Source organism: Nicotiana sylvestris, chromosome 2 (assembly GCF_000393655.2).
Source record: "Nicotiana sylvestris chromosome 2, ASM39365v2, whole genome shotgun sequence".
NCBI classification, from domain to species: domain Eukaryota; kingdom Viridiplantae; phylum Streptophyta; class Magnoliopsida; order Solanales; family Solanaceae; genus Nicotiana; species Nicotiana sylvestris.
Window position 1 is genome coordinate 158,835,337 of NC_091058.1, and position 17,401 is coordinate 158,852,737.

General features: G+C 41.7%; 1 protein-coding gene across 1 annotated transcript in view; it reads left to right on the forward strand.

The window, feature by feature from the left end:
* The first annotated feature begins 8,590 nt into the window (after nucleotides 1-8,590).
* Nucleotides 8,591-17,401, forward strand: part of LOC138885862 (zinc finger BED domain-containing protein RICESLEEPER 2-like) — a 28,397-nt gene continuing 19,586 nt past the window's right edge. The window contains exon 1 of the mRNA XM_070166850.1: nucleotides 8,591-8,695. Coding sequence (XP_070022951.1) covers nucleotides 8,591-8,695 — 105 coding nt within the window. The remainder of the gene's footprint in view (nucleotides 8,696-17,401) is intronic.

Below are 17,401 nucleotides of genomic sequence, written 5' to 3' on the forward strand. Positions count from 1 at the left end.
CTTTTGCTATTTACTAAGTACGCAGAGTTGGCGGAGTGTAGCGTTTCTGTCCACCACCTTTTGCACTTGTTCACACCGGGCTTCCTTAGGGGTACCATGGTGTATCTGAGGCTTCATGGTATGAAAGGGCTGTGGTTGGAACGGATGACTGGGCGAGCCGCAAGTTTTGGCACAAGTACTTCTATATCAAGACCGAACATGTCGTTTCTGACTCCGCCAGATTTTCGGAGCGGTGGAACAGAACTCGTAAGTGTCGTCATTCATTTTGTTCCCCTCTCTTCTGTTTTTACTGTAACGTTTACTTACTTTCCGTTTTGCAGCTATGGGCCGTCCGCCTCGCCCCATTGCGGGTATTAAGGATTGGGTAGCCCGCCTGTTTCCTTATGCAACAGAAACTCGAACTTGGCCCCCTTCATGCAGTGTTATGGCCCTAAAGTTTCCTCAGGTAAATATCTTACTTACTATTTCTTCGGCCGTGCGACCTTGATTAATGGTACGCCCCTTTGTGGTGACAGGTCGAGGAGCTTCTAGGCAGAGGGCGTCAGTTCCCGCCTTTAGACAAGTCGTTGCTATTGCAAATACGCAGTTTATCTTGAGTGAGTCTGTTCGAGAAGGTCGTCCTCAACCCGTTCAATTGGGAGATCCGCCCGAGTTGTGGCCACGAGGGAAGAGGCCTCTTCGGTACCGGCCCCACATCCTTTGGATGAATCTTCTAACGGGGACGAGCCGTTGGAGAGAAAAAGGAGGAGGCTAGAGCTGGGGAAGGGCGTGGCTACAGATGCCGACGGCAGCAGGACGTCCCAGACAGCCCCGGTGCCTATATTCATGGCTGATGCCATTTTGTTGGGGAGATCTCCCCAAGTGGAAGGAGTTGGCCCAGGGGCCGGTTCAGCGCACTCTGTTGAGGGCGGGGCGTTGTCTAACATTGGAGGGCATCATGCCGAGAGTGAAGGCTCGGGTTCGGATATCGACCTGGAGGACGTTAATGAATTTGTGGGTTGCCATACCCATGTGGAGGTCAGGATGGACGGATCCGACCGTCATGTGGTTGTTCCGGGGTGTTACAACTTATTGCTGAATAGCGAGCAGATGTCATCGGCCCTAGCTCCTCTATATGCCGCTCCTGAAACCGAGATGCTTGGGGTGATGAGCGATGTGGAGTTATCTCAGAAGGTCGCCGGTATGGCCCTGCAGGTAGGTGTTTTTCCTTCTCTTTTTGTCGTTGGATTGGTGCGGTAATCGTCGTTCTGTATTTTGTTCCTAACTTCTGTCCTCTTTTGTCAGACCCTCGTCATGGAGGTGGAAAGAGAGCGTCGACAGAGAAGAAGGACGGGCTTTTATGAGAAGATGTCGTCCAAGTATCACCAGTATCATGCTAAGCATCAGGCGATGTCTGACATTTATCATCAGGATCCTGAGTTCCAGGTGTTTCACGAGGGGCTTAAGCAGCGGGAAGATCAATTGGAGTGAAATATAGAGGAGTTAAGGGAGAGGGACGAGGAGCTCATGAAGGTTGTGGCCCACAACAGTAAACTGGAGGCCTCTCTTAAGGCGAAGGAGGACGAGGTCGAATTGAGCAAGGGGTGGCGGCTGAGAATGTCGGCTTATAGGCGAAGGTGGATGATTTAACCACTGAGCTGAGTACTAAGGTGGCGGAGATTGAGGGGCTCAAGGGCGAGCTGGACGTTATTGTCGATAAACTGGCGGCAGTTATTTCTGAATCGGTATCTTTGGAAGATGCCCTCTGTATTTCTAGGTCGGAATTGACTGGGGAGAGGGAAGCCTCTGGTCGATAGGTTGCAGGGCTCGAAGGGCGTGTTAAAGAGCTAGAGGCGGAGTTGGCTGCATTGAAGGGGAAAATGGCCTCGCTGAGGGAGGAAGAGGCGAGTCGACGGTCTCAGCCTTCTACATCTCATAACTCGGCTGATCCGGTCGTGCCTCGCTGTCTGTATGAGTTGTGGGTCCATGCGGAGGCTCGGCTTGATGTGTATAAGGCCTTTCACGCTGAGGGAAGGGCTACTAAGGTAGAGGTTCAGGCTGTGCACGCCGAAGCTCGTGCAACTCGTGAATCATGCGGGTACAACCCCCTCACACCTAACGGGGGTGGTATCAACTCTGATGATGTGAATTACCTCGCTTCAGATTCGTGGTATGAAGACGTTTATCCCGCTGGGGGTGATGTGTAGACTTAGTTTGTATTTGCTTTTGTCTAGGAATTTTTGCACGGGCCGTACTTGGGCCTGTTTGAAGGGGCGAATGTAAATGATCTTTTGCTATAATGTAAAATTTACTTTTGTTGGTTCATTTTTTCTTGCATTTATCGTACATATGATGTTGTTGATGCCTTTGGCTATCGGGATGTTGCTTCGAACTGTCGTTGAAGTAGAATCTCATCGTAGTTCGAACGAGGTTGAACTTGTATTGTCATCGATGGCCTTGGCCATTGGGATGTTGCTTCGAACTGTCGTTGAAGTAGAATCCCATCGTAGTTTGAACGATGTCGAACTTATATTGTCGTCGATGGCCTTGGCCATTGGGATGTTGCTTCGAACTGTCATCGAAGTAGAATCCCATCGTAGTTCAAATGAAGTCGAACTTATATTGTTGTCGATGGCCTTGGCCATTGGAATGTTTCTTCGTACTGTCGTCGAAGTAGAATCTCGTCGTAGTTAGAATGAAGTCGAACCTATATTGTCGTCGATGGCCTTGGCCATTGGGATGTTGCTTCGTACTATCATCAAAGTAGAATCTCGTCGTAGTTCGAATGAAGTCGAACCTATATTGTTGTCAATGGCCTTGGCCATTGGGATGTTGCTTCGAACTGTCATCAAAGTAGAATCCCGTCGTAGTTCGAACGAAGTCGAGCCTATATTGTCGATGATGGCCTTGGCCATTGGGATATTGCTTTGAATTATCGTCGAAGTAGAATCCCATCGTAGTTCGAACGAAGTCGAACCTATATTGTCATTGATGGCCTTAGCCATTGGGATGTTGCTTCGTACTGTTGTCGAAGTAGAATCCCGTCGTAGTTCGAACGAAGTCGAACCTATATTGTGGAGATTTGATCGTATTCCCGTAGGAAGACGTCACATGTCAACTAATGGAGATCTGGTTCTGCACATACAATGGAGATTTGGTTCCGTAAATTCAATGGAGATTTGCTTCCGTTCATACAATGGACATTCGATTCTATACATATAATGGAGATTTGATTATCTATATGTAGTCCCTTCATTGCTTTGATCCGGAGGTCACATCGACGGGGTGAGGTAATGAACAACGTGTCGATCCCTAAAGCGTTCCCCTTGCCGCCTCATCAAAAACCTCCTTAGGAAAACCCAATTGGGACAAAACCCGGGTAAGGGAAAAAGAGTACGACTTAGGTGATGCCTTCTTTTAGAAGTGGAAGTACTTGAGATGGGCAACGTTCCAGTTGTTTTGGAGTAGTTTTCCCTCCATTGTTTCTAGCTGGAATGCTACTTTGTTTTCTGCCGCTACGATCTTGTGTGGTCCGTCCCAGTTTGTTCCCAATTTTCCCTCATTAGGGTCTTTTGAAGCTTGTGTCTTAGCCTTGAGGACGTAGTCTCCGACTTTGAGTGGTTGTACCTTGGCTCTCTTATTGTAGTATCTTTATACTTGCTGCTTCTGGGCTACCATTATTTTGTAGGTTATGTCTTTTCATTCTTCAACTTCGTCCAGGTCATGTAGCATGCTTTCGTCATTACCTGTTCCGCTCTTGTTGGAGTATCTCAAACTAGGCTCCCCGACCTCGACGGGTATAACTGCGTTGGTCCCATAGACCAGTGAATATGGTGTTTCTCCTATGCTGGTTTTTGATGTAGTGTGGTATGCCCATAATACTTTTGGTAATAGCTCAGGCCATAGCCCTTTAGCTTCCTCGAGCTTCTTCTTTAGTATGTTCAATATTACCTTATTGGAGGATTCGGCTTGACCATTGGCGGCAGAGTGGTATGGCGTGGAGAGTATTCGCTTGATGTGTGTGTGTATATATATATATGTCGCTTTTCGAAAAACTCAGTCGTTCTTTTTCCGTCGAACCGAGGTCTGTTGTCATAGCTGATTTCTTTGGGGATGCCAAAATGACATATAATGTTTTTCCATATGAAGGCGATGACCTCCTGCTCGCTTATCTGAGTGTATGCACCTGCTTCCACCCATTTAGAGAAATAGTCAGTTAAAACCAAAAGGAAGCGTACCTTACATCGTCCTGCTGGGAGGGAGCTGACTATGTCCATTCCTCATTTTATGAATGGCCATGGCGAAGTAACAAAGTGAAGGAGTTCCCCTTCTTGATGTATCATAGGGGCGTACTTCTGACATTGTTCACATCTCCTGACATAGTCGGCCGCTTCTTTTTTCATGGTGGCCAGTAGTAGCCAGCGCGGATAAGGCATCGAACGAGGGCGTAGTTTCCCGTATGGGAGCCGCAGTGCCCTTCGTGTACTTCTTCCAGTACTCTTCTTGTTTGATGTGGTCCAAGACATTTTGCTAGGGGGCCACCGAATGTTCTTTTGTAGAGATCACCGTTTACTAGGCTGTACCGGGCTGCCTGTACCCGATGTTTTTTGGCTTCTTTTCTTACCTTGCGGGAGCATTCCATCCTGCAAATAGGCTATGAAGCGGTTACGCCAGTCCCAAATTAAGTTTATAGAATGTACCTCGGTGTGGTCTATTGTAGAATGAAGGAGGGTGACCACATTTTCTTTGTTGATATTCCTAGTGGCCGCAGCTTGTTTGGCGAGGCCATCTGCTTCAATATTCTGCGCCCTGGGTACTTGGTCGAAGCGGCATTCATCGAATTCTGGCAGTAGTTTGTGGATTTCTGACTAGTATCTTTGTAGCCTCTGTTCTTTGATTTGGAAAGTCCTGGTGACTTAATTCACAACGAGTTGAGAGTCACAGTGGAGGACGAGTCGTCGGGTGCCGTATTTGAGGGCTAACTTCAAACCTGCAATCATAGCTTCATACTCGGCCTCGTTGTATGTCATCTCGGGCCATTGTATGGACTGGCGAATTACTTCGCCCGTAGGGACCTCGAGGACGAGTCTTAGTCCTGATCCCGAGGCATTAGAGGCACCATCGGTGTAGAGGACCCAGAGGTCGGTGTGTGTAGAAGTGCGGAGTGCTTCTTGTTCTACCTCGGGCAATATCTCTGTGCTGAAATCAGCGACGAAGTCGGCGAGCACCTACGACTTAATAGCAGTTCGCAGTTGGTACGTTATGTCGTGCTCGCTTAATTCTATGTCCCATTTGGCAAGTCTACCCGATAGTTCGGGTTTGTGTAGGATACCCCTCAGGGTGAAGGTCGTTACCACTTTTATGGGGTGACACTGAAAATATGGTCTAAGCTTCCGTAAAGCCACGACCAGTTCCAAAGCTAGCTTTTCAAGGTGAGGGTACCTTGTCTCGGCATCGATTAAAGTTTTGTTGATATAATAAATTGGAGATTGCGTACCTTTATTTTCACGGACCAAGACTGCACTTACTGCGACCTCAGAAACTGCTAAATACACAAGTAGACACTCACCTGGGTCCGCTTTGATGAGCAATGGTGGCGAGGACAGATATGCTTTTAGTTTTCTCAGGGCGTCGATACATTCCTCGTTCCATTGTAGCCCGTGGTCTTTTCTCAGCACATTGAAGAATTTGTGGCATCTGTCCGAGGATCGTGATATGAACCTTGATAAGGTGGCTATTCGTCTTCTTAGCTTCTGCACCTACTTTTTGCTGGTCAGTTCCTCTGGTATTGCGTCGATGGCTTTGATTTGATCCGGGTTGACTTCGATTTCCCTTTGCGACACGAGGAAGCCAAGGAATTTTTCTGTGGTAACGGCGAAGGCGCAAGAAGTTCCTGTTCCTCTTTTTGACCATGGCCATATTGGCCACCCATTAGGGGTATTTCGATTCTCTGATGGAACCGTTGGTGAGTAATTTATCCACCTCCTCGCTGACCACCTCGTTGATTGCGGCATTGAACTTTCTCCTCATTTACCGTACCGGTGAGTAGAGCGGGTCGACATTCAGTCTATGAGTGGCGATGTCCTTTGGTATTCTTGGCATATCTGAGTGGGAGAAAGCAAATAAATCGACATTGTTAGTTAAAAATTCACGATACTTACCTGGTTCTGAGAGGTTGTGCCCTATGTAAGCCTTTTTTGTACTGTCCGTGTCATCCAATTGGACGGGGTCGAGATCCTCTATAGTTGCCTTGCAAGCTTTTACAGCATTCGGGTCTTTGATGGCCTATGTTTGGAGGTCGGGTTTAGCTCCCGACACGGCTGATTGCTATGCCTCTACACTTGCTCCTTTTAGTTGTTTGGCGTGTGTGCAATCTTGGGCAATCCAGTAGCATTCTTGGGCGGTGCGTGGCTCGCCTCGGATGCTGAATATTTCCCATGGGGTGGGAAATTTGATCACTTGATAGAAGCTTGAGGGTATGGCTCGCATGGCGTGTATCCATGGTCGCCTTATGATGGCGTTATAGGTTATTTCCTGGTTCATGGCGTGGAATGTTGTTTCCAAGGTGACCCCTCCTGCTAGGGCAGGTAGTACTATTTCTCCGAATGTCCACTCTACTGCATTATTAAAACCCGTTAGTGTTATGCAACGCGGTATTATTTTATCCTCGAGCCTCATTTGCATGAGAACTCGCGGGTGAACAATACACGTGCCGCTTCCGTTGTCCACCATGATTCTTTTTACATCGGTGTCAGCAATGCGTAAAGTTATAACCAAAGCACCATAGTGAGGGAAAGACAAACCGCCGGTATCTGACTTATCGAAAATGATACTATCTTTGAGGTCATCATTCCGTTTGTGGGCGACCGTCCATTTGAGTTTGTGCATGGTGGTGAACTTCACATGGTTGATTACCATATCATCTCCACCGCCAATGATTATTTGTATGGTTCGCGTCGGCGATGGTGGCTTTGGAGGTCCTTGAGATGGGTCTTGTCCTCGAGCGAAGTTGGCTCTTCCTTTATCGCTCAACAGTTCTTTTAGGTACCCTTGGTTCAGCATCCTAACTACTTCTTGCCGCATACCTATGCAATCCTCGGTCTTATGGCCTCTTTTTTGGTGGAATTCGCAGAGGACGTTGGACCTCCTGGTGCTTGGGTCCAATTTCATTTTTTTCGGCCACTGTAACTTCGTGCCCAGCTTCTCCAGTGCGTACACTATCTATGAAGGGGAAACAAAAAAATTATGAGCAGATAGTAGTGGAGGCATACCTATTTCGCTTCGGAGAGGTGCAATGTGCCGTGGCATGACGTCCGCGTGTCGTGGAGGGGGCGGGTTGGGTGTACGGATATAGGACTGATGCCTTTCCCGGTTGAAACGTGGTGGTTGATCTCTTCGCCCATCGTTATGTTGATCTTTCTTTGTCTCGTTCTGAATCGATGTTAGTCACTGAAGCAGCCCGTTCAGGTCATTTTCATCTGCCCTTACCTCGATGCACTAGGCGTTGTGGATTTCTTCCCATGTGGTAGGGGTACTTCATGAGTCTGCAGAGCAGTTTTTGGTCGCCTTTGATCCGTTCTTGTTTAACCCATTTTGAAAGGCTGGTACTTCCATCCATTCTGACACGTTCGGCAGACTCATCCTTACTCTGTTGAATCAGGCCAGGAAATCCCGAAGTCCCTCGCCCGTCGTTTGCTGACGACGAAGATATCATTGACCCTAGCTTCAGCCTTCTTCGCTCCTGCATGGGCGGTGGCAAACGTATCTACCATCTCTTCGAATGTCGATATTGATCGCGCAGGTAGCTAGGAGTACCATGTCAATGCTCCCCCTGTCAGAGTTTCGCCTAACTTTTTTAATAGCACAGATGGTACCTGTTCTTTTGACAGATCATTGCCCTTTACTGCAGTAACATAGCGGATTAGGTGATCCTCTAGGTCCGTGGTCTCGTCATATATTTTCAAGTATGGCGGCTTTTTGAAGGTCTTTGGAATAGGATGAGGAGCAACCCCTTCGCTGTATGGTTGTTCGACGAATTGGCTCACGTCGCGTTTTGGTAATAGCTTCGGAGCACTCGGTATTTTATCAACCCCCTCCTAACGTTCCTTCATTTGGTCACGAAGCATTTTATTCTCATTTTCCATGTCTTCCATTTTCTTCAAGATGGCCATGAACGCATCGTCACCTGCATTAGTAATAGTACGGGTGTTACCTGCTCGTGTAGTGACTGGTTCATCGATGGCAGCTGTGATTTCTGTAGGTGGCACGTCTTCGACATCTCCTTGAGTGGGCTTCTCGAGCATGTTGCTCAAAGCACTCCTTAGCCATTCTTCTAGTAGTCTTTTGATTGTTGGTGGGGCTTCCCCCGCCGTGGAGGTTGAGGTTCCTCTTTCGCGTAAGATCGTTAGATCTCCGTGTGGTAGAGGCGAGATCTCTCCCTCCGGTGTAGCGCTTGGTGTTGTGTTCTCATTATCTTCTCTACCAGCTTCGTTGAGGGAGTTTAGGAGATTATTCGAGACATCTGTGATTGCATTTAGCCTCGCTTCCTTTCTCGCCATTGTTGGTTTATACGGAGTTCAAAGAAAAGCGAATATCACCTTCAGGGATATAGATGAGAACTATGGTTTCAACTATAGAAATCCCCACAGACGGCGCCAAATTGTTTGACTCAAAAGATGTTAAGACCTATTTGAGCAAATCAATCAAAGATGAGAGGGTAAATCGTAGCTGAATATAATAATCTCTAGAATGATAATGAGTAAAGAGAAGAGAGCAGCAAGTTTTCTTTTTATCCAAGATTCACAAGTTTCCCAGAATATTTCACCACACTTTACAAGGTCCTTCTTTCCTCCTTATATACTAGGGATAAAACCTTTCCGAAATGTAAGAAATACAATATAAGGAATATTCGGCGGAATATTCTTAATGTCCCCTAATGGGCTTACATTCTTACAAGGGTCGTACAGTTTCTATTTTTGCCTTGAGGTCGTCTCACTCGGGACGCCAATTCGTTAGTACTCGGTCGTTGGTCACACTCATCAAAAGGTTAAGGTCGGTCAATTCTGGACCCATACAAATTGTCACACCTCCTTTTTACTACACCCCGAAGGTATAAGGGAGTTTTTTCCAATTTAAGTGACAATCGAAATAGGATTGTTTATTTATTAAAAATCAGAGTCACCACTTGGGAGATTTACTGTGTCCCAAGTCACCGATTGAATCCCGAATCGAGGAAAGATTGACTCTGTTTAAGAATCCGCGAACCAAAAATCCGAGTAAGGAATTCTATTAACCCGGGAGAAGGTGTTAGGCACTTCCGAATTCCGTGGTTCTATCACGGTCACTTTGATCATACTTGGCTTACTAAAATTATTTAACTACTAATTTTAGAACCCATGTGCATTTACCTTTTACCACTTTTTAATTAAGAAAATTATCTTGAAACGGGTCACGCGTACGTGTACCTGTCTGTTTGGCGTGTCGAAATCATGTCAGGCGAACGTGTCCACAATTAATAACGCATTATTATTATTAAGAAAGTTTAACCGAAGTTGCGCGAACGCATACTCCGATTTTGTTTTTAGAAACCGTAATCATGTCACGCGAATGTGGCCACGATTACGGTGGTATATTAAACGGGCCTAAAGTAAACTATGAACATTTGTTATTTTATATCTAAATCATAAGAAACTAGTAGAGGGCCATGCATTTTAAGATTTTATTTGACACGGCGCACCTCGTTCCCAATTTTTAAAGGAAGTTCGAGATTGAGCTTTTGAAGGCCATAAGTTATACATTTAACTAATCGGGCGGGCCTCGACCCATTTTTAAAAGGTCTAAGGTAATTTGAATTCCGTCTAAAGCAAATAAGTGACTTAATGAAATGGAACAACATTTCATCAATATAGAACCCAACAAACAACCAGCCCAAATCAGTCACTGGCCTAAATCACAAAAGATAACAGAAGTCTTGGAACGAAATTTGCAGCGCGTCGAAGGCACGGGGCCAACGTTAAAGGCCCAATTGCATGCTCCAATGCCAGATCATACCCAAGAACTCAGCATTGTACATATTTTTATTGAATACCAATCAGCTAAAGCTATGTTGAGCAGCGATTAAACCAACATCTTTGCTTTCTTACTTATTCAAACATAGAGCAACTAAAATTATAATTCTAATCCTGTCTGCACCTCAGTCCCATATTTGCCTTGGATTCACAAGGCCACATCGCAAGAAAAATGAACTTTGGGCCCAAGCGAGCCCAAGCCAGATTTCAAGGTAACTCGCCGGGAGCCTTAAGACTCGATATCGAGTCTCCTCAGCAGCAAACAATGTATGTCTAATAAACAAGCCTCAATCTGCAAGCGTATAGCTAAACTAAAGAAAGCTGAGCAACATGCATTCAATCAAACAACATAGGTCTCAACAGATCCCAAACAGACCTGAAATACACTGAATACTACTAAAATTTCTTTGCAATAATTCTTTGTTGCTCCTACACATGATCAAGAACCTTAAAACATTCAAGCTAAGCGAGTGAAGGGGAAACATTTATACATCACCATAAAAAATCCAAATGATAATGACCATAAACTAAATAACTTATATGAGCCTAAGAGGAACGTGAAACGACTTATAATAAACATCAAAGCTGGTAAGGTAACAGGAAAAGGCAACGATCAATTTCTTCGACTCGTATCATATAATTCAAGCACAATTGCCATAACAAGCTTCATTTCCATTCAAGGTTTGAAGGAAATACCTGGAAGTGGAAAAGCAAAACAGAGAAATGAAGAATCAGTAATGGAATCAGTAGCAGGAACAAGGATCAGAAACAAAATCAGCCCAGAAATGATTGAGAAAAGACCACTTTAACCCAGCTTTGTATTCACAATGATATCACATAAATCTCATAACTAAAATCCACTCAAGAGTGAACCAAAACTGGAATACCAAACAGATTCGGCTTCTTTTTTAAAACCTTCAGCTGCTCAGAACCCCTTTTTTTGCTAGCTCTTGAAGTCAATGAAAGTGTAAATTTATGCAGCTTCTGTATTTTTTCTGGATTTTCAGCTCTCGAAAAAATCTCTTGAGCTGCAAGTAACTTATGCCTTTATAGGCTAGCCACTAGGGCAGCTTTAATAAATTCACAATTGCATTTCAAACCTTCAGAAATTTTCATTTTTGCTTAGGTATCATTCTTTTAAATCTCAGAACTTCAAACTAGCCCCCCTCCCCAGCTTCCTAGAAGCTTCCTAGTTAGTTAGAACAAGATTCCTTACCCTAATTTCCTAAATTACCCTTCAAGTTCCTTGTTTTTACCCCATCCTATCAGCCCTGAATGGGTCCGGTTGGACCCCAAAGGCTCCACACAAGTTATTTCTGGCGAGACCTGGGCTGAACCCTCTCTTTGGGCCCAGGTCCAACCTTGCCAATCATGAGATTCCCAAACAAAATGTGAACAGAGAAAACCCCAATGGCCCAAAAGTTAAAACAAACGAAATTTTTAAAATAACACTAATTAACCAATTAATTAACAATCCAACCTAAACTATTATCAGGAAAAATAACATGAAACCAAGAAGATAACAAAGGACATTTGGCTAAAATTTGGGAAGGAAAACTGGACTCCGACACTGATTTCACTCAGAACATGCTAGAGAAGGGAGAAAACGAAAAGACGGGGCAAAAATAACAAACAAAATGAAGAAAGAAAGAGAAAACTTACCGATTTAGACTTGAAGACATCGAACAATTCTGATTTAACCTCAAAATAGTACAACTCGCCTGTTCTTCGGTAAGAACACACGAATAACACCACTCTGAGATGAAACAGACTTGGACACTCAGAGAAACGCGGAGGACTGAACTTGCATGCATGACCTCCAATTTGGCTTCTGAACTAGAACCCTATTTTTGAAATTCGAAGGGCTCAAGCCATGTTTGGGGAAAACTGACTACGGGATAGGGTAGAGGAGATGAAGTCGGTAATGAGGTGTAAATTTGGTGGTGGTTGGTGGCAGCGCCGCCACCGGAGAAAATAAGGGCGGCGGCTAGGGTTTCAGAGTTTTGAGGGATTCCGGTGGGATTCAAAAGGAGCTGATGGTGGATTCATGATGAGGAAGGGGAAAGGGAGCTCTGGTGTGAGTTTTGGGGAATTTGGTGGCCGGCCGCCACCGTGGGCGATTTCAGGCGGTTGGTTAGCGATGGTGATTAGGGAGAAGAAGGGGTCTCTGGGTGTGAGGCGAAAGGGGGGGGGGGGGGGGGGGTAGGGGTCTCATTTAGGACACTTATATTAACCGACCCCTTAGTTCTCGACCGTCCGATTAGCCAATCTCGACGGCTCAGATTGAGCTCAACGAAACGACGTTGTTTGGCCTTAAGGATGGGGCGGACCGGTTTTTTGGAGCGGGTTTGGGCTGGGCCAACCGAGTATCTGTGTATAAGTCAATTGGGCTTGGAGAAAAATTTAAACAACAGGCCCAAAAATCTGATCTTCTTTTGTTTCCTTCTTCTTTCTTTCTTTTTTTTCAATTATTCATTTTAATTCTTTTAAATAAAATTAAAATTAAGAATAAAACCTAAATTAATTCCTAATCAGATTATCTGATCAAATTGAATTAATTAATAATTACCACCACTAATTAAATGCAAAATTAAAGAAAAAATTACCAAAATTCGAAAAATTAAAATTAAAGTGCCAAAATAAACTATTTTGTGATTTTTCCAATTCAAAAATGCAAAAATTAAATCCTAAATGCAAATGCAGCATATTTTTGTATTTTTCCATTAATTAAACAAAAATAAAATGCACAGACAAATGCAAATAATTAACAGAAAAATGCCACGAAATCCTCGAAAGGTTCCAAATCAAAGGAAGTTATTTTGTTTTGAATTTATGGGAGTAATTCATGTAGGGAAAAAATCACGTGCTCACACAAATATGTTAACTAAAAAGGAAGCCTGATAATTTGTGGAATCATAATGATGAAATTATAAAATTAGAAAAAATTTAGTTTAATCTAATAACTAAAGATTGAGGAGTTCCATTTTACAATTTCTTTTTTTTTGTTAGCTGTATAGGATCAGTTCTCACATCTTCAGGAATTTATTCTTTCATTTGAGAAGTTAAAAATTTATTATAATATTTATTCTATTTTCCAAAAAGTTTATAGTCATTGAAAAAAGGTACACGCGCAATGCACGTACATTGAGACTAGTATCTTATAAATATTTGATTTTGTTAGCGGAAACATAAAAGAAAGAACACAAGATTTAACGTGGTTCGGATCAAAATAATCCTATGTCCACCGAGAACAGTTGCCTTTTTAATATTAACAAAGGAAGGGGAGAGTTCCCAATTACACTTAAGAGAATTTCTCTCTTAACTCTCTACTCACTACAATGTGTTGTATTAGTTTTGGGATAGTTTCTACAAATGAAGGAGTGCATCTATTTATAGAAGTAAAGACCTCCTCTTGATGTCATTGGTGACATCAAACTACCTCCTCTTGATGTCATGAGTGACATCAAAGGAGGAAGCTTCCTCCTAGCATCCACACCAACTCTTTCCACCAATTCTTCCAATTGGCATGACATTGTTGACTAAACATAAACCAACACCTTCAATCTCCACCTTGGTTTGCGTTTTGAGCGTGTGTGTGAACAACTCTGGCCAAAACTTCTAAGCTTACTGGGCAACCCCGTTGTAAGAAACAAGAAGAATCAAACCATTGTTGAACATACCACCTCCACCTAACAACTGTTCTCTTCGGAGTTGCATCAGTTGATGCACACCCCCGCCAAGTCCTTGCAGTGTGCAAACTTAGCGAGTGGGACTATCTTGGTCAACATATCTGCAGCATTATCGTCTGTGATAACCTTCACGACCTTGATAGTTCCCTCTTCAACAACATCTCGAATAAAATGAAATCTGACATCAATGTGTTTAGTGCGCTCATGAAATCTCTGATTTTTCATTAGATGAATAGCACTCTGACTATCACATCTAAGAGTTGATTCCAGCTGAACCAAACTCAATTCCGCTACTAAACCTTTCAACCAGATAGCTTCCTTCACCGCCTCCGCTGCTGCCATGTATTCTGCTTCTGTCGTAGACAAAGCGGCAATCGACTGCAGAGTCGACTTCCAACTAACGGCACTGCCAACGAGGGTAAAGATGTATCCAGTTGTGGACCTTCTTCTGTCAAGATCTCCTGCATAGTCAGAATCTACATAACCGAGAATTGAAATACCTCCACCACTTTTTCGAAAGGTCAGACCAACACCAGAAGCTCCTTTGAGATATCTCAATATCCACTTGACAGCTTCCCAATGCCTCTTTCCTGGGCTGGACATGTATCTACTTACCACACTTACAGATTGAGCAATATCTGGACGTGTGCATACCATAGCATACATAATGCTACCAACTGCACTGGCATAAGGAATCTTTGACATATGCTCCACCTCATCCTCGGACTGAGGCATTTGTAACTCTGAAAGTTTAAAATGAGGAGCTAATGGTGTACTTACAGGCTTGCACGTATGCATATTGAATCTCTTGAGAACCCTTTCAATATACCTCTTCTGAGAAAGATGTACAACACCGTCTTCTCTTGAAATCTCCATACCAAGGATTTTCTTTGCAGCTCCTAAATCCTTCATGTCAAATTCCTTACTCAACAGTTTCTTCAAAGCATTTATCTCTGTAATGTTGTTAGCAGCAATAAGCATATCATCAACATACAACAGTAAATAAATCATTGAGTTACTGTCACACCTCCTTTTTCCGCACCCGCGAGGGTGCGTGGGAGTTTTTCCAATTAAAGGACAATCGAGACGGGATTGGTTTATTTATTTCAGAGTCGCCACTTGGGAGATTTAGGGTGTCCCAAGTCACCAATTTTAATCCCGAATCGAGGAAAAGAATGACTCCATATTACAGTCTGCGTACCAGAAATCCGGATAAGGAATTCTGTTAACCCGGGAGAAGGTGTTAGGCATTCCCGAGTTCCGTGGTTCTAGCACGGTCGCTCAACTGTTATATTCGGCTTGATTATCTGATTTTATACAAATATGAACTTATGTGCAAATTTTATCTTTTAACCGCTTTATTATTATTGTTTTTAAAAGAAATATGAACATCGCTTAAAACACGTCTTTGGACTGCGTTACATGAAATGCACCCACAATCCGGAACACGTTTTATTTGATGTTTTGGGATTTGGATTCGGGTCGCATGAAATGCACACCCAGGCTTAAGAAAGTAAAATATTAAACACGCGCCTAAAGAGACTATCGCGTTATTATTTTGGGGAAGACCGTGAAATTCGCTAAACGGTCCTTCCGAATTCTAATTAAACCATACATTTTGTGAGGGCCCCGCAATCTATACGTTTTATTTGGCGAGGCTCGTCTCATTTTTATTTTTAAAGGATAAACCTACAATGACTATATTTTCTATTAAGTTCGTCTCTAAAATAAAAGAAAATCTCTTAATTATTTACATGCTGAAAAACGTAACTTATTAGTTATTAGTTTACGGCTAATGCGAATGGAAAATTGCGATCGAGTTTGTACAAAGAAAAACTGCTTTCATTTTATATTCTGTTATTCAATAATACTAGAACATGAGATTGACCATAATATCAAAACAGATTAATTATTCTCCGTAATTTAAACTAACATTATTAGATGAAGAAAGTATACATATGCAACCTCATTATTCATTAATCATTCAACTACATCTTTATACGAAGAAAGAAAAATTATATTCAACCACAAATCTAAACAGGAGGAATTCAACAGGAACAAAGCCTGATTAATATTTCATTTTTTGCTTCAAGCCGAGATTGTACAAATGTGTACCTGAAAACAGCAGTACAAGAACAAAAGAAGGAGAAGTCAGCAGCAGTAATAACACAGCAACAGCAGATTCAGCAACATCGCAAACCAGTACAGTAGGAATAGCAGAAAACCCAGGAGACTATAAACGACTCCAAGTATAGTGAAGAAGTAAAAGGTAGGAAGGTTCTGACTATTTCAGATCTTAAGCGAGGCAATGAAGCAGTAACTATTCTTTTTCAACTTCAAAACTCTCCAAAATGAATTCTGCCCCTGTATATTCAGTGTATCCAGAATGTATATCGGGTGTATACTTCTCACTCCGCCCCCTCTTTTTTTCTTCTCTCTATCTAGTTTTTCCTCTCTTTTTTTCCACCCTTCTTCCTAAATTTTCTCTTCTATTTATAGCAAAATTTTCGAAATTTTCAGATTTGTTTTTTATTATTTTATTATTTTTTTAATTAAAAGAAATCCCACTTACAAATTGCTTTTATTTTTTTAGAAAAAGAAATCCCACCTTTATTTACTTTTATTTTTAAAATTCCAACTTTAATTACTTTATCTTATTTAAAATCCCACTTTTTATTTTTTTAAAAGAGAATCTCACTTTATTTAACTTTTCTTTAAAAAATAAACCACTATCTTTTCTTTTTCTTTTAAAAATGCTACTTTCAATTACTTTAAATTTTTTAAATTTTCAGATATCTTTATATTTATTTTTTAATTCCAACCTTCTTTTACTTTTAAATTTTTTAAAACTTTTTACTTTTTTTTTAAATTTTCTACATTCTTTTACATTTTTTAATTTTATTATTTTTTATTTTTTTAAAATCATTTCCGAAATTACTATATATATATATATATATATATATATATATATATATATATATATATATATATATATATATATATATATATATATATTTTTAAAATAAAAATAATAAATAAAATAAAATATTTTCGGATTTTTTTTATATATATAAAAAACAAAAAATAAAACTATTAATAGTGATAATTCACTTTTTATTTTTTTATTTTTTTTTTTGGTTTTGTTTTGTGTTGGACAAAAATGAAGAAGGGGTGTTGGGTTAATGGACTGGGTCGACCCAGTTCGAAATGGACTGGGTCGTAGGGAAGATTGGGCCATTTTTTGGGCCTATAGCTTGAAATTGAAGAAGAGGCCCAATTCCGACTTTCTTTATATTTTCGCTCTCTTTTCTTCTTTTATTTTTCTAAAACTAAATTATAAAAATACTTAAACTATTATTAAGAACTAAATTAAGTTATAAAGGCGCAAATTAACTCCCAATAACAATTAACGCACAATTAAGTATTAATTAAGCATAAAATTGTATATTTGGACATTAAATGCTAAAAATGCAAACGATGCCTATTTTTGTAATTTTTAGTTTTTGTAAAACAATTTTAATTACTAACAATTGTAGAATTAAATCCTACATGCAAAATGCGACATATTTTTGTATTTTTTATTAATTTAGCGAATAAACACGCACAGACAAATACAAATAATTCTTCAAAATATCACAAAATTGTACACCAAAGAAAAATCATTTT